Source organism: Cherax quadricarinatus, chromosome 47, assembly GCF_038502225.1.
Source record: "Cherax quadricarinatus isolate ZL_2023a chromosome 47, ASM3850222v1, whole genome shotgun sequence".
In the NCBI taxonomy this organism is placed as follows: domain Eukaryota; kingdom Metazoa; phylum Arthropoda; class Malacostraca; order Decapoda; family Parastacidae; genus Cherax; species Cherax quadricarinatus.
In genome coordinates this window covers 17,273,823-17,300,301 of record NC_091338.1, presented here as the reverse complement: position 1 = coordinate 17,300,301, position 26,479 = coordinate 17,273,823, and the positions used below count along the sequence as shown (strand labels likewise).

The window sequence follows — 26,479 nt, the reverse complement described above, 5'->3', positions numbered from 1 at the left end:
GGCCATGCTAAGTATCTTTTTACCCACAGATTTTTTTTTTATTCCATGTATCTGTTAATACTTCCATGAATTGTAGTGCCTGCAAATACTGAAAATTTAATTTTCATATTCAATGAAAAAAAGTCAAAGATAAAAATCATCCAAAGCTCAAATATATTAGCACAGGTTGGCCATCACTAATCCTGCATCATCGGGACCTGTAGAGTGCCAGAATAGTGATTTTGCTGGATTACAGTGTTTAGGTTAGAATGCACATAGCCCAATAGTGATATTTATGCATTGGCGATTTCACCCACTTTATGCCCTATTTCTGGCCCATTCCATTGTTCCAGTCTACCGAACTCATAGCTATTTCTATTATGTCGACTGAGTACAAGAAACTGCCCATTTTCCTATTTCAACTACCCAATAAAGTGGTCAGAAATTGGGAATTTGGCCAATTTCAAACAAATTTCAAGAGATGCCAATTTCAAAATAGGATCTAGAATAAACAATGCATACATTCTTGGCACTAAAATAACATTTTCTCTGTTCATTAATCAGGTCTCCAGGCCCCTCTTACATTATCCTTGCTTTCTATTTTTAATTTTTATTCACAAAAAATAGAAGATTTACTGTTACACAGACTACTGCATTATTGAAATAATTGTATAAATAATGTCAATCCATTTGTGACTGTGTATTAGACTGGCCAGTTGGACACATATTGGACATCATAAAAAATCAAACATTTCCACATTTTCTGGCATGAAACCAATCAAAACTATCTGTTTCTGTAATATATCTTCCATTCTATCAAATGAGACCAGAAAAACGAGAATACAACCATACAAACCACACTAAAATACACTGCAAATTTGCAGTTTTAAACCAAAAGCACAGCTGCCTTTTTCTTCTCATTATGTACTGCATGCTGTAGGACTTTTTATTTTTTTGTATAGTGCACACTTACCACACAGACCTAGTCTCTCACATGTAGGCCCAAATTTATTGATCACAGCTTATCTGAATGAGCTGAGCTCATGGCAACCAACAGTGTTTTCAAAGCCACCTTATCTTTTATGGACAGTGTATAGTGTATGTGCTCTACACAACGAGAAGCATTTCTTTTATTCGTTGGAACCATGGCTAGGGCTAAAAGTGAGCAGGTTATAACAATAAATGGAGAAAGAGACACTGGAATGATTTATCCTGCAAGTAGCACCACCAAACAGTAGTGGCAAGTTGGTGTGGGGACCCTGGAAATTTGAAATTATGCTAACCCAAATTAGTGCCGGGTTACTGATGGAACCGGATTACTGATTGCTGGATTAATGAAGGCCAACCTGTACTATATACTGGAAATTTTAGTTTAATAAAAGAATTACTGCTACACTAATAGTATAGTGTTAATAGCAAATGGACACTGAGGACTATGTTGGTGGTAGTTCATCTTGACTAGGAGAAATCAATATTTTTTTTGACTGAGATTGCCTATTATCAACTTTTAAACTGTTTGAATTTAAAAATCAAGAAGCTAAATATGTAAATATTTGTTGTACCAAAAAAAAAAATTATTACTTTTGTACAGTAAAGGTAAAAAATGAAAAGACTTACCTCATTACCAACATCCATTTTTACATCCAGAGGTGGAGCAGGAAGATCTTGCTGATAGTATTCCATCGCTCGTGGTGACGGATTATTCACTTCTGGTTCAGGATATGGGTTAATTTGGGGTGGTGATGGTGGGGCAGAAGTTCGCCAGTTGCTACGACCACGACCTAATGCAAATATTCAGTTGTGTTTGTTACCAATTGTAAAATAATGGACACACAAAATGCTCCATCCATCTTCTAGCAAGGGGCAAAAATGTCTTCCTAACCACAATGACTATAAAACATCTCGGCACTTTTTCCTTCTTGAGTACTGAAGATTAAATCAAATAATTGAATATTGATGACATTAATGACAGCAAAATCTATAAAAAAAATCTTTAGCTACAATATGAACTAAAATTTTAAATCCTACATGAACATTTTTGAATACCTATGCAACATTTGTATAAACAATATTAAACAGTTTGAATACTTTCAATCATTCCCTGATAGTATATTGTATATCATCTTATTAAGCCAGCCACAACTGCAGTTTTGATAAACAAAATAAAATTCTCAAGAAATGGTCAGGAACATTCACTAAGTAGAACTTGGGAGTCTTGTCTAGGCAGGACATTGCCTGTATATAAGGTGAGCCTAGTGAAGTGTATATGTTCCTGCCTTTAACCTTTTATTCTGGAAATCTTTAACCTTTAGCTTAGTAAAAGTTTAAAAAATGGTTATAACTATGATTGTAATTTTTAAAGGGGTGGACTAGTAAGCCAACAGAATGCCTCAGTCAGATAACCTGAAGCTCCAACAGCGGGTGATCATCTAAGACCCATGTCAGGAAACACTTGTCCTGTTTCCTGACAAACCTTACCTTAGTAAGTTTATTTAAGAACAGGTACACACAAGTACAATTACCATACATAGTGTAAATTACCTAGGATAACACAGAAGAGTCAGACAGTGACTTCTGTGTTTATTGAGAAGTAGGGCACTAAATGATCTACAAACTGCTCTCCAATAGATGCTATTAGAGATCATTATCTTTTATGGCACTTCAAATATAAAGTCATCCTGTTGAGTACTTTGGTGTTATTAACACACCAATAAATTTACAATCCTCATTAATTACCAGTCCATCAGGGATGTGGTAGTGTCCAGATCAAGGTAGTGAAGGACCAACTATAAATCCTTAACCTAACCTTGTCAAACCCCGTGTAAAAAAAAAAAAAATGATCTTGCAGAACAGGATATGATTAATGCACACTAACTCCCAATACCTAGAAGGAATTTTGACTGGAAGTGATAAAAAAGAGTGGGTGGTAGCGAATTAGTGTTGATGAGGCAGGGACCACAAACTAGCAACTAGCAACTCCCTACAGCCAAGTTACTCTTCAGGGCATCATTAATATTATTATTGTTATTTTGGCTGATACATTGATAAATAAAAATTTTCCACAACATTAGTTTCTTTCCTGTCTTACGTATGTTTATATGGAAGAAATCGCAATAAAACGCAAGACTGCAAATACGTAAAACTACAAGTGAAGTTAGGAAATGAAATCTGAGCACTTTCATCTGCTGGGATTCTGTACCAGCAACTTTATCCATAGTTATTCAACTGCAAAAAAAATAAAATGTAACTGAGCCTAAATGAATAATGAACTAAAACACCTTTGGGTTAAAAGGAAAGGCATTTACAAGAAAATCAAGGGAGGAGAGCATCACCTTATAAACCAATAGTTTTGTAAGAAAAAAAAAATAAAAAAGATAAAAAAGTTTGTGAACACAAAGGCTGCAAGGGAATTAAACACCAACCCAAAAGGTTTCTTTCAGGTACTGTATACAGTTAAAGTTGTACTCACATTTACTGTGGAGGGGGGAAGGCCCGTGCTATGGCCTTCAGGAAATAGTGAAGGATAGTGTGGTGGTCAGGGTGAGCGTGGATGAACAAGTAGCGTGCAAAATACTGCCTATAATAAGTCTTCTTGACACCTGCCCTCAGCACCCATCTCTTGATATCTTTCCACAACTTCTTAATATTCTTGGTATGAGCTCCTGTATCTGGATCAACAAGACTCTGGCTGCGTTTCACCATTTGGTGAACATACCCAAGACTGCCCAGCTCTGCATAGGCCTTGCGGAAGTCGCTATAAATTGTTGAACCCGGCTTGATATACTTTTGGCAAAGGGGTATTAAAGTTTCAGAATCCCTACCCTCCACTGGCACAATAAATTGTTTCTTAGTATGACGGTCAATACCACCAAACACCCAGACACTTTCCACTGCTCGCCTACCACTGCTATGACTTTTACCAAACTTACTCTCTTTTATTTCAATTATACTTCCAGGACCACCAATGGCTTCTTGTTCATCCATCCAATTTACACACACTAAACCACAGAAATTCTTCCAATTAACGACAGTGTTTGATGCTATACCAATGTTCTCCTGGACGGCTCGCTGAGTGAAACGTTTCCTCACAAACTCGTTAATAAATAATAAATTCTGACTCGGGCTCAAGTGAGAATTTTCAAGCCATGTTCCAGTAAATAAAGACACACTATACGAGCACTTAGTAACACGCTTGTTTTTCTTGTTAGTTCTTTGTTTATTGCACCTAAAACTTCTACGTTCTAAGTTAATTGTACAAGGTTTTCCACAAACACCACAGTTTCTGCCAGCAGGGATCACTCCATGTTGCTGAAACAGTTCTATGGCACGTTCCCCCTGGCCCCTAAACTGGCGGATTATGTCGTAAAAGGTATATTCACATATATTACACTCAGGCATCACTGTGTGGTAGATAGTAGTGCAACTCGTCTGAATGATCCTTGAATTTGAAAATTCAGTGATTGGCCAGGTGTCACGTGACTACTTACCATAGCTACTGTTACACACAATATTCACAACATAAGGGTTTTATTCTCCCTAATATCCCCCAAAATAGCAATCTGCACAAACTATTTTTTTCTAGTGGATACCTTGCTTGTATCTGACATGAGTATTTTTAGTCCTTTGTTGGCTATGACAAACCTGAATTTGAACTGATTTTTTAAAAAATATATAGTTCTCCCCATCGTTTAAGTAAACATTTGCCGTAAATTATTCATACTATGAGCTTCTCCAATGATATATTCACGTATAATGCTTTCAATATAAAAATTTAACTTGCGTAAGCATCTTGAAAATGGTAAGTATTCAGGGATGATCCCAGAGAACTATAATTCCTTGGCCCAAGAGCCCTTTTAGAAGTGGAAACACTCTTCAGGAGAGTAATCAATATGTACCTTAAAATTATTTGAAAGAAAACGTTGCCACGATCGTTGAAAAATATGAATTGTGGAAACATCGGCTTCAAAAAAATAATCCAGTAGTCACTATTTGCCATAAACTTAATTACTCAAACAAACTGAATGTAACAGACAAACACGCACTAAACCACAAATATATGAATGACTGTTGTATAGGGTTAAAAAAAAATGTGTAACTTACCTCTGCCTCTCATTGTGAACTGTGATGCTGTGCTGTTGTGCGTGGCTGGACCAGGACGGTGTCAAGCTTACAACACTACTCCACCAACACACACAATCACAAAGTCATTCCCACCATTTATGCCTATTTTATGTCTATGCAAATTGAAGCAGAAAAAAAGTATAAACAAAACTAATATATATTGAGAGCTCAATTTCATACAAATTCTGGCAAAGCATGATATTTGTGCTACTCTGAATATTCTTAGGTTGGTGTGCCTGGTATCTAAGAAAACGAAAATAATAATCAATACATCTTAGCATAAACTACACTAAATTGCTTGATCAGTTGCTCAATGTGCTATTACTAATACTCATACACACGAGTACACCACAACCAACCAAAAAGTAGTTTTCACGGAAAGAATAGTAGTTTGTTGGAATGATATCTAGGAGGAACTAGCATGGGCCAGAGCTGCTAGAGTCTTTATAAAAATATATAACGAAAATAAAATGTGGATGACACAATGGCAATGAGTAGTCTTAACTTCCACCCTTGACCAGGTAAATAGGGGAAATAAGAAATAATGGAGGAATGACAAAAATGATATCAGGGTGAATATGAACACCTTCAAGCCTTCAGTGAGAAGGAACTTAAAAATAATAAAAAAAGTTCTGTAATACATTAGAAGAGTAAAGAATATAGAGTGTTGAAGGTAGCCAATACCCACCTACCTACAGAGTACCTCACGCTGTGTGGAAAAAATAAGGACTGGAGAAAGAAAACAGAGCCGGCCAAGGAAAAAAAGAACATAAGACAGAAGGAATAATTAATTAATTAGAAGGAATAATTAATTACTATTTTTACTATCAGTACAATTTACTCTTAACATTTTGGACATCATTTAATTACCATTTTTTTTTATTTAGTAATTTAAGCATACATACAGAGGTACAAAAAATACAGGTAAGAGCAGCATGCCAAAGCCACTTATATGCATAGCATTACGGGCTGGCTTAAAATTAACTTAAGATTAACTAAGCAATGATGAAATCAGTGATAAAACATTATTGTAAACAGACAACTATAAAGCACAAATGAGTATTACAAAGACAGGTCACATGGTTGCTTGCATTGCTGTACATTCAGTCGAATGGAGTATTCTGTTAGGTAGTGTATTTAAAAAAAAAAATAATAAAGTTAGATTGGGTCCTAGGTTTAACATTTGTGTGATATAATTGTGAGTAACATATAGGATATACAATTTATAAGGTTCAGTTATTCAGTATTTATTTGGTTTTGAGTGAGTAAGTGATCTTTGAGAAGAGACTTGAATTTATAAACAGGTAGTGTTTCTTTTATATTTACAGGTAATGAATTCCAGATTTTAGGGCCTTTTATGTTTTTTTTTATTTATTTATTTATTTCCAATTTGTGCACACATACAGAGGTACAAAAAAAATACAGATAAGAGCAGTATGCCAAAGCCACTTATACTATGCATAGCATTACGGGCTGGCTTAAAATTAACTTAAGATTAACTAAGCAATGATTATTATTATTATTATAATCAAAAAGAAGCGCTAAGCCACAAGGACTATACAGCGCTGCTACTAAGCAATGATGAAATCAGTGATAAAACATTAATGTAAACAGATAACTATAAAGCACAAGTGCATTGAGTTTTTGCATAGCGTGAGATGGACACGAGGAACATCAAAGAGTGATCTGTGCCTTGTGTTATGGTCATGTGTTCTGTTGAGGTTGGCAAGATGTTTGAGGGGAGGGTTAATATCAGAGTTAAGTGTTCTATGTATTGTGTGAGTTAGCGTGACTGTCAGCGTGCCTCGTTGTGCTCCCGGTTTTCTGGTGTTTTCACGGTCGCTCTTACGTGCTAGAACTTTAATTTGTGTCATCAATCCTATACGATACATCCCTCTAGCGCCTGGAACCAATCTTGGGCGGAAAACATTATATACTGAGTCAAAAAAGGAGAATTAGTGTGCATTACCTAGCAGAGTTTACTGCCAGAGGGGAATCATAGGCCTGTTTTCCGTGTGAAAATAATAATAATTGAACTTTGTGTCAGAGGAAAGAAAGTCTCCCTGAAAGCATTGAGTATACATAGTGTATAGTGTATACTACAGTGGCTCCCTAGTATATTGATGATAAAGGCTAAAGTGTCATTTGAAAACAGGTGAATTTGTAAATGAAGTGATAAGCCTATAGAGGCAGGTGCCAGAAGTCGCCAGAAACTTACCACAGGTCAGCTGTTTTTAATAATCTTCCTGGCCTGCTAGTGTACTCGCATATAATCTAGTGATACCAGTGAATAGCAGAATACAGTGTTGTAGTAGCAACTAACCAGTATTATAATGGTACTTAGTGGAGTGGAGTGACTTTCATTAGTTTCTTTTTCTTGAAATACCAGACGTTACTGTGAATTTCATATAACCTGTAGTTACCAGCGGTCGCAATATACACAACGAGAAGCAATTATTACTACAGAAAAAGCGTCCTTCCTCCAAAATTTGCACCAGTCAACTATAGTGATAATATAGCATTTATTGTGGTGGAGACGGAAAAAACAAAAATAGAAAAGCCAGATACAGCGATTGATAAACAAAGAGGTCGACTGTACGTCATTGTAGGAGCTGCCAGATATCACCGGCTCTTCAACACGCAAGTTATACTTTTGTATCAGTCAAATCACATATTACTCGGGTAGATAATTTCCAGTAGATCCTTCATGTGTTAGCTCAAATCACCGACCAGTATGTTTTAAATAAGTGACCCACTGATCAGAGCAGATCGACTGGTCCGAACCCTTGACTGGTCCGAACCCTTGACTGGTCCGAACCCTTGACTGGTCCGAACCGGGACTGGTTTCAAACAGTTTCGTTGGACAATAAAGCAGACTGTAAACGGATGGGTTTGTAGGCGCCCTTATAAACACAAACATTAAAAATCAGGAACGTGACGGTAAGCTGTCCAATATACAAAAAGAGTTAGAAACAGAAATACAAATAACTAGAGCTTCATTTAAGGAGGTTATTAATATAATATTCAAGAGGTTGCTAGTAGAATTGCAGTAAATCAACCATTCAAATCATTATGAAGCTGTGTGTAGTCTGTGGTCAGTCAAACAAACGGGCTTCCACATGGATAAATTGTCATTTTTGTGGAAATTGGTGTCACGCTCCTTGTGCAGATATCCCAGAACTAGCTACAAGCAGTATTAAAACAGAGAAGTGTTTTTGGGTATGCCCAAATGAGGAAAATCTGTGGACTAAAATCACAAGGGTATTAAAAGAGGATAACATCAAAGCTGCTTTCATAGAAAACCTGGAAGCTTTCTACAACAGATGGGAACATAAAAAGGCTGGGCTGAATGGTACTGCCCTTGATACTGGCCATGTAGTCAGAAACTGTAAGGCTGGAGGTGATGTCCTGGTAGTCAGTAAATGTGGGGCTGATAGTGCTGTCCTGGGAGACAGAAATGGTGAAGCTGGAGGTGCTGTCCTGGGAGACAGAAATGGTGAAGCTGGAGATACTGTCCTGGGAGACAGAAATGGTGAAGCTGGAGATACTGTCCTGGGAGACAGTAATGGTGAAGCTGGAGATTTTGTCCAGGTAGTCGGGAATTATACGCAGGAAGGAATACATATAAATGACCTCATAGAGGACAGGAGCCATAGTAGGGAAACAAGTGTAGTCAAAGATAAGATAAAACCAATATTGCAAACTAGAAATACCGCAGGAAATAGCAAACAAGAGGACTCCAATAGCAATAGTGAGGATAAATTACCAAAAACAACTGGTGGGAGCTCCATTGTTGGTGCTAGGGAGGATAGGAGTAAGACAGGGAAACATGCACCAACAGGGAATACAGTCACAGAAACCCAAGGCAAACGGAAACCAAGCCTGTACTCATACTATGCACTTGGTATCTGCTGGCATGGGAAATCTGGAAAAACAGATGGGACATGCAACTATGACCACCCTAGAAAATGTCATGCCCATATGACAACAGGAAAATGCAAACTCCCTTCCTGTAAGCTTTTTCACCCTGAAATGTGTACCTCTTCAGTACAGGAAAGACTGTGCTATAACTTAAATTGCCAGGCATACCATCTAAAGGGGACAAAAAGATACAAAACATCCAGGCCATGGGAAAACCTGGGTAGCCACAGCCACTCAAGAGGGAGAGGTTTTTTAGTGCCAGGAAGAAAAAAAAACTGGCAGGAAATGGCAGAAATCGTACACCAAATCCAGTCATTCCTGGAGTGGAACCACAGTCGATGGCCTCCACTCCAAACCAACAGATACAGATACTAATGCCGGAAAAAAAATCCCCCCCCAGTACCAACAGTACCACCAGTCCGATAACATTCTTCTTTGCAAATATACAGGGTCTAAAGCCAGCAACAAACAACAAAATACCTTTCATCCGTGGACTGCTTGCAGAGGCAAAGGCAATGTTCGCGGCTTTCACTGAGACCCACATAAAGGATCACTTGGACAACGAAATATGGATCCCAGGTTACAACCTATACAGATGTGACAGAGTGAACAGGCAAAAGGGGGGGGTTGGCCTGTACATTGCAGAGTCACTTGTTTGCACAGAACTGCTTAATGCCTCAAATGACGTAGTGGAAGTTTTAGCAGTAAAGGTCGAGAACCAAAACCTAGTCATTGTGGTAGTCTACAAGCCTCCGGATGCAACATCCCAGCAATTCCAGGAACAGCTGTTAAAAATTGACCACTGTCTGGAAAATCTTCCAGCTCCTGCACCCAACATCTTGCTCCTGGGGGATTTCAACTTAAGGCACCTAAAATGGAGGAATATAGCAAATAATATTGTTGCAGTAATAACACCAGGAGGCAGCTCTGATGAAAACTCACACTCACACGAGCTTTTAAATCTCTGCACAAAATTCAATTTAAACCAGCAAATAATAGAGCCTACTAGACTGGAGAATACACTAGACCTCATCTTCACTAACAATGATGATCTGATAAGAAATGTCACCATATCAAAAACAATATACTCAGATCACAACATAATTGAGGTTCAGACATGTATGCGTGGAGCCCCAGACCGACAAAATGAGACTAGTCACGAGGGAGCATTCACCAAATTCAACTTCAATAACAAAAACATAAAGTGGGACCAAATAAACCAAGTCCTAACCGATATAAGCTGGGAAGATATACTAAGCAACACAGACCCAAACTTATGCCTAGAACAGATTAACTCGGTGGCACTCGATGTATGCACAAGGCTTATTCCTCTAAGAAAAAGGAGGAGTAGATGTAAAATAGAAAGAGACAGGCGCTCCCTTTACAGGCGACGGAAAAGAATAACAGAGCGGCTAAAAGAGGTCAATATATCTGAAATGCGCAGGGAGACACTGGTCAGAGAAATAGCAAGCATCGAACTTAAGCTAAAAGAATCCTTTAGGAGTCAGGAATCGCGGGAAGAACTAAAAGCCATAAATGAAATCGAAAGAAACCCAAAGTATTTCTTCTCCTATGCCAAATCAAAATCGAGAACAACGTCCAGTATTGGGCCCCTACTTAAACAAGATGGGTCCTACACAGATGACAACAAGGAAATGAGTGAGCTACTCAAGTCCCAATATGACTCAGTTTTTAGCAAGCCGCTAACCAGACTGAGAGTCGAAGATCAAAATGAATTTTTTATGAGAGAGCCACAAAATTTGATTAACACAAGCCTATCCGATGTTATCCTGACGCCAAATGACTTCGAACAGGCGATAAATGACATGCCCATGCACTCTGCCCCAGGGCCAGACTCATGGAACTCTGTGTTCATCAAGAACTGCAAGAAGCCCCTATCACGAGCCTTTTCCATCCTATGGAGAGGGAGCATGGACACGGGGGTCGTCCCTCAGTTACTAAAAACAACAGACATAGCCCCACTCCACAAAGGGGGCAGTAAAGCAACAGCAAAGAACTACAGACCAATAGCACTAACATCCCATATCATAAAATCTTTGAAAGGGTCCTAAGAAGCAAGATCACCACCCATCTAGAAACCCATCAGTTACACAACCCAGGGCAACATGGGTTTAGAACAGGTCGCTCCTGTCTGTCTCAACTACTGGATCACTACGACAAGGTCCTAAATGCACTAGAAGACAAAAAGAATGCAGATGTAATATATACAGACTTTGCAAAAGCCTTCGACAAGTGTGACCATGGCGTAATAGCGCACAAAATGCGCGCTAAAGGAATAACAGGAAAAGTCGGTCGATGGATCTATAATTTCCTCACTAACAGAACACAGAGAGTAGTCGTCAACAGAGTAAAGTCCGAGGCAGCTACGGTGAAAAGCTCTGTTCCACAAGGCACAGTACTAGCTCCCATCTTGTTCCTCATCCTCATATCCGACATAGACAAGGATGTCAGCCACAGCACCGTGTCTTCCTTTGCAGATGACACCCGAATCTGCATGACAGTGTCTTCCATTGCAGACACTGCAAGGCTCCAGGCGGACATCAACCAAATCTTTCAGTGGGCTGCAGAAAACAATATGAAGTTCAACGATGAGAAATTTCAATTACTCAGATATGGTAAACATGAGGAAATTAAATCTTCATCAGAGTACAAAACAAATTCTGGCCACAAAATAGAGCGAAACACCAACGTCAAAGACCTGGGAGTGATTATGTCGGAGGATCTCACCTTCAAGGACCATAACATTGTATCAATTGCATCTGCTAGAAAAATGACAGGATGGATAATGAGAACCTTCAAAACTAGGGAGGCCAAGCCCATGATGACACTCTTCAGGTCACTTGTTCTATCTAGGCTGGAATATTGCTGCACTCTAACAGCACCTTTCAAGGCAGGTGAAATTGCCGACCTAGAAAATGTACAGAGAACTTTCACGGCGCGCATAACGGAGATAAAACACCTCAATTACTGGGAGCGCTTGAGGTTTCTAAACCTGTATTCCCTGGAACGCAGGAGGGAGAGATACATGATTATATACACCTGGAAAATCCTAGAGGGACTAGTACCGAACTTGCACACGAAAATCACTCACTACGAAAGCAAAAGACTTGGCAGACGATGCACCATCCCCCCAATGAAAAGCAGGGGTGTCACTAGCACGTTAAGAGACCATACAATAAGTGTCAGGGGCCCGAGACTGTTCAACTGCCTCCCAGCACACATAAGGGGGATTACCAACAGACCCCTGGCAGTCTTCAAGCTGGCACTGGACAAGCACCTAAAGTCAGTTCCTGATCAGCTGGGCTGTGGCTCGTACGTTGGTTTGCGTGCAGCCAGCAGCAACACCCTGGTTGATCAGGCGCTGATCCACCAGGAGGCCTGGTCACAGACCGGGCCGCGGGGGCGTTGACCCCCGAAACTCTCTCCAGGTAAACTCCAGGTAATAGGTGCAGTAATAAGTATGGATGTTTTGTATGGTGAGTAGGTTTAGTGTATTGAATATTGGTGGAGTGTGCTGCCTGTAGTGAGAATTTGTTATCATTCTAACTGCAGCCTTTTGTTGGGTAATTAGTGGTCTGAGATGGTTAATTGTTGTTGAGCCCCATGCACAAATTCCATAGGTGAGATAGGGGTAAATAAGAGAGTGATATAGGGCCAGGAGGGCTGACTGTGGAGCATAGTACCGTATCTTCGATAGTATGCCTACAGTCTTGGAAATTTTCTTAGAAATTTGTTGTATATGTGTATGAAATTTGAGTCTATTATCAAGGTGGATTCCTAAGAATTTTCCCTCTGTTAGCTTTGTGATAGGTGATCCGTTTATCATTATGTTAAGAGGGACATCTGTAGCTCTGTTACCAAACTGAATGAAGTAGGTTTTGTCAATGTTTAGTGTAAGTTTGTTAGTCCTCATCCAGGTAGATATTTTCTGTAATTCGGTGTTTACAGTATTGGCTAGCGTGACTGGGCTCGGGTGAGAGAAGACGTATGTAGTGTCATCTGCAAAAAGTGTGGGCTTGAGTAATTGCGAAGCATTTGGTAGGTCATTTATGTATAGGAGAAAGAGAAGAGGACCAAGGACACTTCCCTGTGGGACACCAACTGTAATTGGTTGTGCGGAAGAGCTTGCCCCATTTGCGTACACATATTGGCTTCTGTTGCTGAGGTAAGACTTGAGGTAGTTGAGGGAGTGCCCTCTAATACCATAGTGTGACAATTTTACGTGGAGCAAGTCATGGTCAACTGTATCAAAAGCTTTACGTAAGTCAATGAAGATCCCCAGAGGGACTTCTTTTTTCTCTATTGCAGTGTATATATGTTGTGGAAATTTATTTGGTCCAAATAGTTCCACAGCTCAGATCCAGCATGAGCGTCTGGTCGTCTGAGCCGAGCGGCCCTTAAACCCTCCCAAACACGGCATTCTCTGGTTGGCGGTTGGTAAGCTTATTTAATTTATAGATTTACTCTTCAGGGAAGGAGTAGGTAGGTTTACTGGTAGTACACTCATATTAGGTTTACTAAGGCATCTGTAGATAATGATAGAGTAGACCTAAGACCTTAACATAGGTAGTAATAGGCCGATAATGTAGGCAAACATTAGGATAAGTTAGCTAGGGAGAACTGGCAGCCCTAGCTTGAATGGCGGGGCGCAGGTCACAAAGACAGAATAGCGTCCTTCTTACGATAGACACCGACTGGACGAGACGTGCCATGAACAGCAGGCGGCGCCCCCACGTGTCTTCACATCTGAGACCTGGGGAAATCTGGTAGAGGCACCTCGATGTACCGTAGATGATCTCCTCCATCAGCCCATACAGTAAGACAAGATATTCACCTTTTCCCGTAGGATCTGGCCAGTGACTTAGGAGATTGTGGGTTGAGTTACTGTGGGCTCGGCGTGCTACAGAGAGAGAGCATGCCCAGTAAGTACCAGCGTCTCAGAGCCGTTTGAAGCTAGCGTCTGAGTCTGCATAGTTATACTAGGGGATACATACCCTCTTGGATATAGGAATTTCTGAGGTGCAGGCAGGACACTAATAACGATTGAATATTGCAGGATTTAATGCTCCCGGTTGCACGTGGTTCCTAAGGGGAAGTCCAAAGGGGCTAAAGCTAGGCTTAGGAAGTTGAAGATCAGGATATATGCTGCAACACCAAGTAAGTTAGTCCTTTATACGTGCATGCAGGCAAAGATTCTTGCAATAACAATCATTTGTGAAAAATCTGTTCTATAAGCCACTTGTGAGGCTGAGGTACCCACCTCAGAGCTCGGTGTCAACAGAGTTTGCCAGGGTAGGCGACTCACTTGGAGGCAGTCCACACAAATTTTCACATATGTTCTAGCATGTGTATAATAGCATCATTAGTATTTTTATTAGGCCTGAATCCAAATTGGCAGGGGTTGAGAATGTTTTGGGAGATGAGGTAGGAGTAGATTCGTTTATGAATTAATTTTTCGAAGATTTTTGAGAGAGGGTGTAAATTGGATATTGGCCTATAGTTACTCAACTCTGTTTGGTCTCCTCCTTTATGGATCGGGGTGACCCTTGCTATTTTGAGAACTGTAGGGAAGGTGGAGGATTCAATGGATTTGTTAAAGAGTGTTGCAATGATTGGTGATAGTACTTGTGACGCTTTTTTGTATATAAAGGGTGGTAAGGTATTTAAATCTCCTGCCTTGTTTTTCAGTGCGTTGATAATAAGGGAGACTTCATATGGGTTAGTCGGAGCTAGGACAGTGTGTTCGGGTAGTTGTCAGTGAGGTAGTCATTTGGTGGAGTATCTGAGCTTGGGATATTATTGGCAAGGTTTTGACCTATAGTGGAGAAGAAATCATTGAGTCTGTTTGCTGTTTCTGTTGGTGGGAGTTGGGGTTCATCTGATTTTGCTAATTTTATTTCGCTATGTCGTGATATCTTTTTTGTTCCCAGAATTTCTGATAGGGTCTTCCAGGTCTTTTTTATATCACCTCGTAAGTTGGATAATCTGTTCTCATAATACAATTTTTTTGCCCTTCTTATCAGGCTGGTTAGGATTGATGAGTAACGTTTTGTTTGGTCTCTGGTTATGTGACCCATTCTGTACTGTTTTTCATATCGGTGTTTTGTATTTATGGATTTGAGAATGCTGGGTGTTAGCCAGGGACTGTTCAGTCTCTTAGCTGTCATCTGTTTAGTTTTTTTAGGACAGTGCTTGTTATAACGGTGGCCCGGTGGTCTGGTGGCTAAAGCTCCCGCTTCACACACGGAGGGCCCGGGTTCGATGCCCGGCGGGTGGAAATTCCGACACGTTTCCTTACACCTGTTGTCCTGTTCACCTAGCAGCAAATAGGTACCTGGGTGTTAGTCGACTGGTGTGGGTCGCATCCTGGGGGACAAGATTAAGGACCCCAATGGAAATAAGTTAGACAGTCCTCGATGACGCACTGACTTTCTTGGGTTATCCTGGGTGGCTAACCCTCCGGGGTTAAAAATCCGAACAAAATCTTATCTCTCTCTTATCTTATCTAGAAAATTATTAAAACATTCGTCAATATCTGTATAGATTTCTAGCTCAGTGTGCCAGTCAATGTTTGTTACTGCTGTTGTGAAGTTATTAATGGCTGCCTCATTGTGAAGTCTGAAGGTGACTTTAGTAGTGTCTTGGGGTATTTTACCAAGAGTTGTTATGAGGAAAGTAAGGTAGTGGTCTGTGGTATTATCTGTAATTATGCCTGATTTTAAAGGGGATATGGTGTTGGTCCAGATGTGGTCAAGTAGGGAAACACTAGTCTCTGTAACTCTTGTAGGTTTTGTTACTGTTGGTAGCAACATGCAGTTACTCATTGTGTTTGTGAATTCAGTAACGTGTGGGTCCTGGTCTTGCAGGAGATTTATATTGAAGTCACCTGAGAGTAGTAAGTGATCTTTGTTCATGCGTGCATCAGTTATCATACTAACTAGGTTTTGACTAAATTGGCTAATGTTTGATTGTGGAACTCTGTAGATGTTTATCACTGTGAGAGGTTTTTGTAGGTATTTGGATTTGAATTTAGCTATTATATATTCCCCATGTTCATCCCTTGTGCAAGTATTAGTGATACATTCTAGTTGGTCTGAGTAGTATATAGCAGTGCCACCTCCTTGTTGGTCTGGCCTACAGTTGTGTATGGCTGTGTAACCAGGAATGGCATAGACATCTGTAGTATCAGGCTTTAGCCAGGTTTCAGTTAGTGTAATGATGGACATATTGGCATGCAAGGAATTTAGTAATGCTAGGAGGTCATCATAATGCTTGCTTAAAGATCTGATGTTGTAGTTAAAGATAGTTATGTTGTTGTTAGCTCTGATTACCATAACCTGTTTTAATGCCACATTTACTATATTTAGAGTACTCTTAATTACCTTGTACTGCTAAATAACCTCTAGTATAACTACAAGTGCAATATTAAATCCAAATAACTGTTCTTAAAATTTAATACTTAAAATAAACATTACTTTTTCACTTTTTTTTTGTAATCATTATTACTTACTAAAATTTTATTAAACACCATATTTACTACCAGTCAATTTTACTTTTGTACATTAATCATTATTTTATACTTTTCATAACATTTTGTTGCCAAATTTTCAAGTTTGTATATTCAACTCCAACCTTTATATTTGTGGAAAATTGCATTTATCTGGATGTAACTCATAATGTACATACCAGTAAATAACAAAGATAATTATTATTTATCAATTAGACAAGTAGGAATTTGGGACACCTAGGTCGCAAAAAATGTCCCCCTTCGATACCTACCACTGTCATATCCACAAGTTGCTCTGGACCTATTAATTACAAATGAAAAATACATCACCAGGAATGCTGGTAAATATATAAATTTGTGGACTGTATATTAAAAATAATAAATGATTATAGATACACATATACATAACAGAAAGAGAATATCTTAATCATAACACTCACCAATTTGACTGGAGATTAATGTGTCATGTACAGGACCCCCCCTTTTGCCTACATTTATGAAAATTTTACTGGCCAGAAATTAAACATAAATTAGACAGCTTATCTGAGGTTCCTGGAGTTGTCCTGTCCTGTCGCGTGATATCTCAAGTTATGCAGGAATGCATATCCACCAATTTTGCCTCCTATTTGAGAGGTGTCAGCCCAATTTTAATCTCTAGAGCACGAAAAATTCTTCTTATTTCACCAACGTTCTAATACAAATTCAAACAAAATGGAGACTCCATCTGTGCAGGTGCAGGTCTAGTTTCCCATTTTCGATAACATACTTCTTTTAAAAATACAATATAGGGCATCTATTTACCTATAAATTACCGTATTTCCGGAAAATGTACAGTATTTTCCACACTGCGGCCAGGCGGAGGTCGTTGCTAAATGACTCAAATTACTCCTTCCTTTAGGAGACGATTCCAGCCGGTTCTGGCTTGAGTGGCTGTTCTAGTAAGTCTTACTACGATTTCATCTTCCGGCATCACTTGGTCAGCGTTATCTTCCGTATCACTCATGTCACTTTCCCTCAGATTTTCATTTACGTTTGATTGAACACCTAATTCCAAGGGAATCAGTTTATTAATTGTGCATAAACTTTCCTGGCCATGACACAACACTTTGACATTCCGGACAACACCTTGTGCATCTGGGTACAATGTCAATACTTTGCCCAGAGGCCACAATGTTCGATGTTGTTCAGTGTCAATTAACACAATGTCACCTGGTTGAATGGTCTGTCGATTTACTGCCTCTGTCACACCATAAAAGTGTTCACGTAGTGTAAGAAGATATTCCTTACACCACACATTAGACCAATGATCAATTACTTTATTTAACATTTTAAATTTATTACACAACACTGCCGCATCATTGTAATCTTCATCACTTTCTTCCGGATTATCTCTATAGACAGGGGCAGCTTCCAATTTCCTTCCACATATCAGGTGAGAAGGTGTTAATACATCTGCATCAGGTGTATCACTCATATATGAGAGAGGCCTATTATTTATACGATTTTCCGCCTCCACTAACACTGCACGGAATTCTTCCAAATTAATTCTCTTCCGGTGTAGTACTTTACGGAGACACCTCTTCACTGTGCCTATCAGTCTTTCGTACAGCCCCCCTGCCAAGGGGCTCTAGGAGTAATAAATTTCCAGGTACACCCTCGCTGGGTTAACAGAGATTGAACATCGTCACTATTATTTAATTCTATCAAGTGTTGAGCACCTGCTACAAAATTTGTGGCATTATCCGAAATCATCAATCTTGGACAGGATCTCCTAGCTGCAAATTTTCGAAACAGCTGTATAAACTGTTCTGCAGACAAGTCCTGTGCCACTTCTAAATGAACTGCCCTAGTAGCAGTACAGGTGAACAAACAAACATACACTTTCAGTGGAACACCATCTGAAGTACCTGTTAAAATTATTGGACCACTATAGTCTACACCTGTTACATCAAATGGTTTCACTAATTGTACACGCTCCTTTGGCAATGGTGGAGGACCTGGGTACATATAGGATCTGGCATCCACACGGCGACATATTACACAAGATTTAATTACCCTTTTTACACTTTACCGTCTTTGTGGAATCCAGAAAGTTTCCCTAATACAATTTAAGGTATCTTGTACCCCACCATACATTACATTTTTATGGGCATTTAGAACAATTAAATTTGTTAGATGATGAGTTTTGGGCAGTAAGATAGGGTGTTTAGCATAATCACCCAATTCAGCATTTTGTAACCTACCTCTGCACCTAATTACACTGTTCTCTAAATACAGCCCCAATTTCTCTATTATGGAACCTTTCCCAATTTTTCTTTCTATCATCAATTTAATCTCATTTCCATATATTTCCTCCTGTACCCTCTTTATCCAATATTCAAGAGGATACAAAAACTTATATGAAATATTCATCTTGTTTAGAAATTTAAACACCAACTTAGTTACAGTGATTAGTTTGGGTAAAGAAGAATACCTATTTACATCAATGGATAAAGAAGGACAAACTATTGGAGCGGTGGTCACAGTAATTTCAACAGGAGCAATATACGCCTTTTGTACAGGCCAATTAGCTTTATTTACCAACCAGCTCGGTTCTTTAAACCATGATACAGCATTTACAAATTTAGCATAAGGCAAACCTCGAGACAAGAAATCAGTTGGATTCTCCTCACCAGGTATATGATTAAATGTTAACACATGCTGACCCAAACTATTATACTTCCCTTGCATCTGATTAATTTCAGCGACTCTGTTTTGTACATACACAATTTTACTGTTTCCATTACGAATCCATTGTAAGGATACCTCACTATCAGACCAAATTACAGTGTCGCTAATATTTATCTCCTGCAACTTATTTCTTATATAATTAGCTAATTTGACACCTACATAAATGGCTGTTAATTCCAACTGAGGTAAGGTACGTGATTTAATTGGAGACACTTTAGCCTTAGACATAACAAGAGAAATAACACTATTACATTGAAGGTAAGCAACTGCTCCATATGCCAATTTTGAAGCATCACAAAAAATGTGGAGTACATTTTTCCCATTTGGATTGGCCACCTGGCATGGGAACTCCAACATTGGAATTTTTTCATAATCACCAATTAATTCATCCCACCTGTTAATGAATTCCTCAGGTAGAATTTCATCCCAAGCACATTTAAGTTTCCATGCTTCCTGAATTAATAATTTCCCTCTTATAGTAAGGGGTGACACTAAACCTAGTGGATCAAAACATTTGGAAACTTCAGCAGGCAAAACTCTCTTAGTTAATTTATTGGGCATACTGTAATTATTAGGTTTTAACATGAACAAATCTCTCTCAGTATCCCAAGTTAAACCCAATACATTACTACATTTTGGCACTTCATCTCCAAGGAAATCTTTACTTATTTTGTCCTTTAATTTGGACGAATTACTATTCCATTCCCTCAGAGGCATATTTGCACTTTGCATTATTTTATTAGCCTCTCCATAAGTCATTAACAGTTCCTCTTCAGTTGACGTCACACCCAGGAAATTGCCCACATAAAATTGTTTGCTCATTACCTTGCTCAATGGACTTTCCATACGTTTAAGGTGTGCATTTATCGTTGTTTGAAGTAGGAACGGACTGGATGTAGCACCAAATAATACGCTCCTAAAGCGAAAGATTTTCAGAGGGCTAAGTGGGTCAATAGGATTCTCAGGCCATAAGAAGCGGGTACAATCCCGGTCAGCCTCTTGTAAACCCACTCTTAGGAAAGCTTTACTTATGTCAGCTGTAAAGGCATAATGCTTCACTCTGAAATTTAATAAGATATCTCCTAATTTTTCCGTCAACGACTGACCTGTCATCAAACAGTCATTTAAACTAGGTACATATTTGTTACTCCTGGCACTACAATTAAATACAATTCTCAGAGAAGTGGTCTTAGAATCCTTCTTCACTCCGTGATGTGGCAAATAGTGACCATAAATTTTGGCTTGCTCAGGAGGTACCTCTTCTATAAATTTATTAATTAACTGCTCAGTAATTATGTCATTATATGTAGTTAACAATTCTGGTGTCTTACTCAGTTCGCGGAGCTGAGCCTTTAATTGCCCATATGCCATTCTGTAATTAGTGGGCAATTCTGGATGGTTCAGTCTCCACCACCGAAGTCGTACCCAGTATTGTCCAGATTCAAATTTTACATCTTTCAGGTACTGCTCCTGAGTAAAAGAATCGTCTGGACTTTCTTCATTTACATTTATTCCAATGCTGTCTAATTCCCACAATTTATGCACTTGCTCAACACCATCCTCTATGGAAGAATTATACTGGGGTACAACTTCATGAGTAAGACACACAGTTATGGTATTTGTAGTTTCCTCTAGTCATGAATTATTATTACGAGGAATCCTACCATACATTACATGGCCTCCAACAGTCTTCAAAAGGGTGACACCGCATTTCTTTACCATACCCTTTACAAAGGAGGCATAATAGTCACTACCTATCAAAATATTTATTGGGCCTACAGAATCATCACTTACACCAGAAGGTGCTAAATTTACATTATGTGAGAGTCTTTCTGTAGCTTTACTAAGCCCTCCTGTAGATATTTTCTCTGGAAGTCTATCTACAATTACTGCATTAACACATTTTTTCTCATTGCCCAACCTGACAGTTACATAAACAGTGTCATACAATTGAGCTCTTTTATCCGAGAGAAAACCAGATAATTCTAAAGTTGTGGGATCTCCCATCTGTACTTTCATACCATCAAGACATTTACGTTTTATGAAAGTACGCTGGGATTCCTGGTCCAATAATGCACTTACATTTTTTGATTTATGCCTTTTATCATCAATTTTTACCTGTAACACAGGTAAGGCTACTTCAGGAAAACCATCATTATTAACATTAGGAGCAATTTTTACATTAGCTACTATTGTGTCAGGATTGTCAACATTATCATTATTATCAACATTATCATATAGACCTTTACACATGACTACATGGTGTCTTCCTTTGTGACACTGATAACAGTTGTTTAATTTGGCATGGCAATCCTTTACATTGTGATTACCTAAACACCTGATACATCTGTCAAGTTCCTCCAATCTTTCAACTTTATCATTCCATGAATTGTATGCATTGCAATTCTTAGAAAAATGAGTACCCTTGCAGAAGAGACAATCTCTCTTTTCTTTGACTGGTTTCTTATTAACTAGGCTACTCTTAGGAGGATACTTATTCTTCTTACCTTGTGGAGAATGATTATTTCTGATTCTTGCTACTTGATATGCACCTATGCAACTATTTTTAGGAAATGAATTTTGATTATTACCATTGGGATAATTTTTTCCTTTGTGAAACTTGACAGATACTTCAGAGTTATTATGTGTTGCATCTTTAAAATGAGTTAGTTGGCTGGTCTGCAATGGAACAATTAATTCTTGTAGACCTAGTCTTATTTCCTCCAGACCAAAATAACCCTTGTGATATTTATTCGATAACCATTCAAGTGTTTTACAGCTTAATTTATTCTATACTATGGCACTCAATAACCAGTCTGATTCCTTCAGATTATATTTATTACTTAAAGTTTTGAGAGTGCTCTCCAGTTTAACTCTAAACTGCTGTAAACCTTTGTAAGTGTGATCTGGAGATTTTAAATTAACAATAATATTCACTAGATCCAACCTACTTTGTTCTATATTACCATAAGTGATCTTCAACAAGTCAACTGCTTCCTTGTAAGAGTCATCTACATTGGGAAAGGCTTGTATGAGTATGTGAGCATCTCCTCTTACCTGTCCTTTGAGGTAAAATAATTTAGTTACACAGGCTAGGTCACTCCTGTCATGCACAGCTGCTTTAAAAATTGACCAAAATTCCTCCCAATTTTCTCCAGGATTAAACACAGGCAAACACAATTCTGGGAGTTTAGGCAAAGACATATTATTTGTTGGAGCAGACTGACCAACTGCCTGGTTTACACATTTTAATTTATTCAAGGCCTGACTTTTACAAGAAAGAATCTTTTCCTCTAATTCATAATACTGATTAATCATGAGATCTATTTCAGTCTCATCTACACAGTTTACTAATAAATCTCCTTCATATTTGTTGTAATATAATTTGTATGAATCATATCTATTCCCTAAAGCATCTAAATACAATTTTAAATCATCAGTATTCACAGTTTCTTGATTCATTAATTCCAAACATTTATTATATGCCTTGGTTACATGACCCTTTCTAGCCTGCAGTGAGGCTTTCTTTGCTCTATATTCCATATGTTTGTCTTCTACATTAATTTCCTCATTTTCAGCCATGATGCAATGTATTAAATTCAACTTAACACTGATTACAACTTACAACACTGATACAACTTACCTTTGAATAAATCCTAGCTACTTGAGCTTAGCAATTACATATAAAAGATTGTAATATAAATTTTAAATGTACATGAGTACAAACCTTTAGCCAGCCTTGGCTTATCAAAATTATTATACAAATTAATATAAATCCTTGCCAGAATTTGGCATAGCAAAATTAATATTATACACATTATAATCTTTACCCACACTTGTCTTATCAATTACACATACACTGATATAAATCTTGGCCAGAATTGTCTTATCAAATTAATATTATACAAATTAATATAAACTTAGCCAGACTTGACTTATCAAAATTAATATTGTAATAATTATAATCCACTACACATTAAATAAATTTGTGAACTTAACATCCACCTCCTTCTGTCATTTCACATATAATTATTAAATAATTAACAACTAATTAATGACTTCACTAATTACCTCCGGTTCAAGAAGGACCAACGGGCAAATTAAATGTGGAAAATTGCATTTATCTGGATGTAACTCATAATGTACATACCAGTAAATAACAAAGATAATTATTATTTATCAATTAGACAAGTAGGAATTTGGGACACCTAGGTCGCAAAAAATGTCCCCCTTCGATACCTACCACTGTCATATCCACAAGTTGCTCTGGACCTATTAATTACAAATGAAAAATACATCACCAGGAATGCTGGTAAATATATAAATTTGTGGACTGTATATTAAAAATAATAAATGATTATAGATACACATATACATAACAGAAAGAGAATATCTTAATCATAACACTCACCAATTTGACTGGAGATTAATGTGTCATGTACAGGACCCCCCCTTTTGCCTACATTTATGAAAATTTTACTGGCCAGAAATTAAACATAAATTAGACAGCTTATCTGAGGTTCCTGGAGTTGTCCTGTCCTGTCGCGTGATATCTCAAGTTATGCAGGAATGCATATCCACCAATTTCGCCTCCTATTTGAGAGGTGTCAGCCCAATTTTAGTCTCTAGAGCACGAAAAATTCTTCCCATTTCACCAACGTTCTAATACAAATTCAAACAAAATGGCGACTCCGTCTGCGCAGGCGCAGGTCCAGTTTCCCATTTTCGATAACATAATTCTTTTAAAAATACAATATAGGGCATCTGTTTACCTATAAATTACCGTGTTTCCGGAAAATATACAGTATTTTCCACAATATTATCCTTTGTACCTGTGTACCTGTCTACCATCTTACTATCATATTATAACCAAGTCATTGCCATTGTTATTTTTTTACTTATTATTCTTTTGGTACTTTAATTTGTGAATTTTATTTTCTCAATTTAAATCTAGTTATATTCTTGATCTTGTTAACATCTTATATCAGACCCTAGTGCAATTGCAAGTACCATTTTAATTTGTATTTTTATATTATAAGTTTATATTATAAGTCCTACTCTAAGATTATTTTCATATCTTAGTGACTATATTGTGTGTGCAATTAGTGTATATTTCAATTATATCATTGTTCAAGGCCCTTAATTATCTTTTGCTAACAAGTACCAACTACCTCATATTATTTTTTTTTTACTTTTTATAGTACAATATATTGCTCAACTTATTATATATAACAAATCAGATCTTACTCCCAAATCAGTATTATATCATAGTGACTATCTGTCATTTTAACTTTGTTTATCATTACTTAATTTAGTCCCTTATATTTTTTCTCTTTTATTTTAGCTTTATATAACAACCTTATTTCATATATTCACAATTGTTAAAACAATCAAGGTGCTATTCTCAGGTGCTAAAGTGTAATAAGCTCATTATTTTGCCATTATATTCATTTATTTGATTACCACTTTTTTGTTCACCACAAATTATTTTAGTCCCTTTTATATTGCCTCATTTATTTTAGCTTTAAAGAGCTACCTTAGCTCGTATTTTTTACATTTGTTAAAATAATTCAGGTGCTATTTTATAGCTTTAGAATATTTACTTTGTCTTATACTTAATTCTAACTATAGATTCACTATAAATCTTATGATAACAAGCATTGATCCTGATACCAACCTCTTATCTAATGACTTAAATGAATCAAACAGTAACTGTAATTACTACACAGCAGAACAATCAAAGGCACTTCTCAGAGCCAACAACAACATAACTGTCTTTAACTACAATATCAGATCTTTAAGCAAACATTACGATGACCTCATAGCATTACTAAATTCCCTGCATGCCAGTATGTCCATCATTACTCTCACCGAAACCTGGCTAAAGCCTGATACTACGGATGTCTATGCCATTCCTGGTTACACAGCCATACACAACTGTAGGCCAGACCAACAAGGGGGTGGCACAGCTATATACTACTCAGACCAACTAGAATGTATCGCTAATACTTGCACAAGGGATGAACATGGGAAATATATAATAGCTAAATTCAAATCCAAATACCTACAAAAACCTCTCACAGTGATAAACATCTACATCGACCTCGCTGGGAATGATGCGGTGGATGGTGCGGCGAAGTCAGCCACTCTTGAGGCCCAGACAGTGACCACCATCGCCATCAGCCGCAGGCAGGTGGACCTGTGGGCAACCGCTGCAGCCAGGCGCCCACTACCAGGGCCGGGCACATTGCGTAGCCAGATCTGGTATGACAGGGCTACCCGAGGGGAGCCCCCGCCGAGCATGCGGAGGCTAGACAGGAAGTTGCAGGTAGGGATCCACCAGCTGCGACTTGGCTACCCTACTGCCAGAAGACTCATCGAACGCGTGCTAGAGGAGCGCTGCTGCCATTGCAACCAGATGGTCCCCAGGTCACTAGTGCACTACCTCCTTGACTGCCCTGCGATGGTGCCCCTCCGACGGAGGCACTTCCCAATGGCGCCTGGGGACCCGACCCAAGAAGACACCGCAGCCCGGCTGGTGTACCTAGTCGTCCGAGACCTGGGAACTCTCACCCCTGTCCTGGCTGCCCACCCACCGCTTCAATGACGACGCCACATACAGACGAGGATTTGCCACTACCTCTCCATCTGTTGACTCTCCTACTCTTCCTTTCTATCACTCCCCTACCTCCCCTTCCCCACCGCTTAAAAAAAAAAAAAATCCAATGGAGCCTGTACCTGTTTACTAGGTAAAAGTCTGAACTTACCTAGAGCCCATGCCACACAACAAACAATTTGATGGGGCAACAAGTGCTCGAAGACCCTGGGCCCTAGAGACGCCTGCTGATGAAGCCCAAGTGGACGCCTGCTGATGAAGATGAGAAGCGAGATGACACTCCCCTCCGGGAAGTCGCTGCAAGAGAGAAGATGATGTTACCCTCCAGCCGGAGGGCCCAAGAAAGAAGACAGAAGAAAGAAGAAGATGAACGACACCCCAAACTGGGGGCCACAGCCGGGTCGCCATATGGAGAAGACCCGGGCCGGAAGTACCGGCGAATCTCTAATGAATGAATGAACAGAGTACCACAGTCAAACATTAGCCGTTTTAGTGAAAACCTAGGAAGTATGATAACTGATGCACGCATGAACAAAGATCACTTACTACTCTCAGGTGACCTCAATATAAATCTCCTACAAGAC

General features: G+C 38.7%; 1 protein-coding gene and 1 long non-coding RNA gene across 13 annotated transcripts in view; one reads left to right on the top strand and one right to left on the bottom strand.

Annotated features, from left to right (window-relative positions):
• The window catches only part of LOC128696512 (double-stranded RNA-specific editase 1), a 70,105-nt gene extending 64,233 nt beyond the window's left edge, over positions 1-5,872 (bottom strand). For 6 of the 12 annotated variants that reach the window (XM_070094727.1, XM_070094730.1, XM_070094731.1 and 3 more), the window contains exons 1-2: positions 5,793-5,872; positions 1,597-1,760 (exon numbers count right to left, since the gene is read on the bottom strand). In XM_070094727.1, the coding sequence (XP_069950828.1) occupies positions 1,597-1,760; positions 5,793-5,871 (243 nt within the window). In that variant the 5' untranslated portion in view covers position 5,872. The other 6 variants (XR_011393244.1, XR_011393243.1, XM_070094733.1 and 3 more) reach the window with 4 other exon arrangements.
• Positions 5,873-7,427: 1,555 nt separating this feature from the next.
• The window catches only part of LOC138854046 (uncharacterized), a 62,231-nt gene continuing 43,179 nt past the window's right edge, over positions 7,428-26,479 (top strand). Inside the window, exons 1-2 of the long non-coding RNA XR_011393242.1 lie at positions 7,428-8,040; positions 14,099-14,199. This is a non-coding gene — a long non-coding RNA (uncharacterized lncRNA). The remainder of the gene's footprint in view (positions 8,041-14,098; positions 14,200-26,479) is intronic.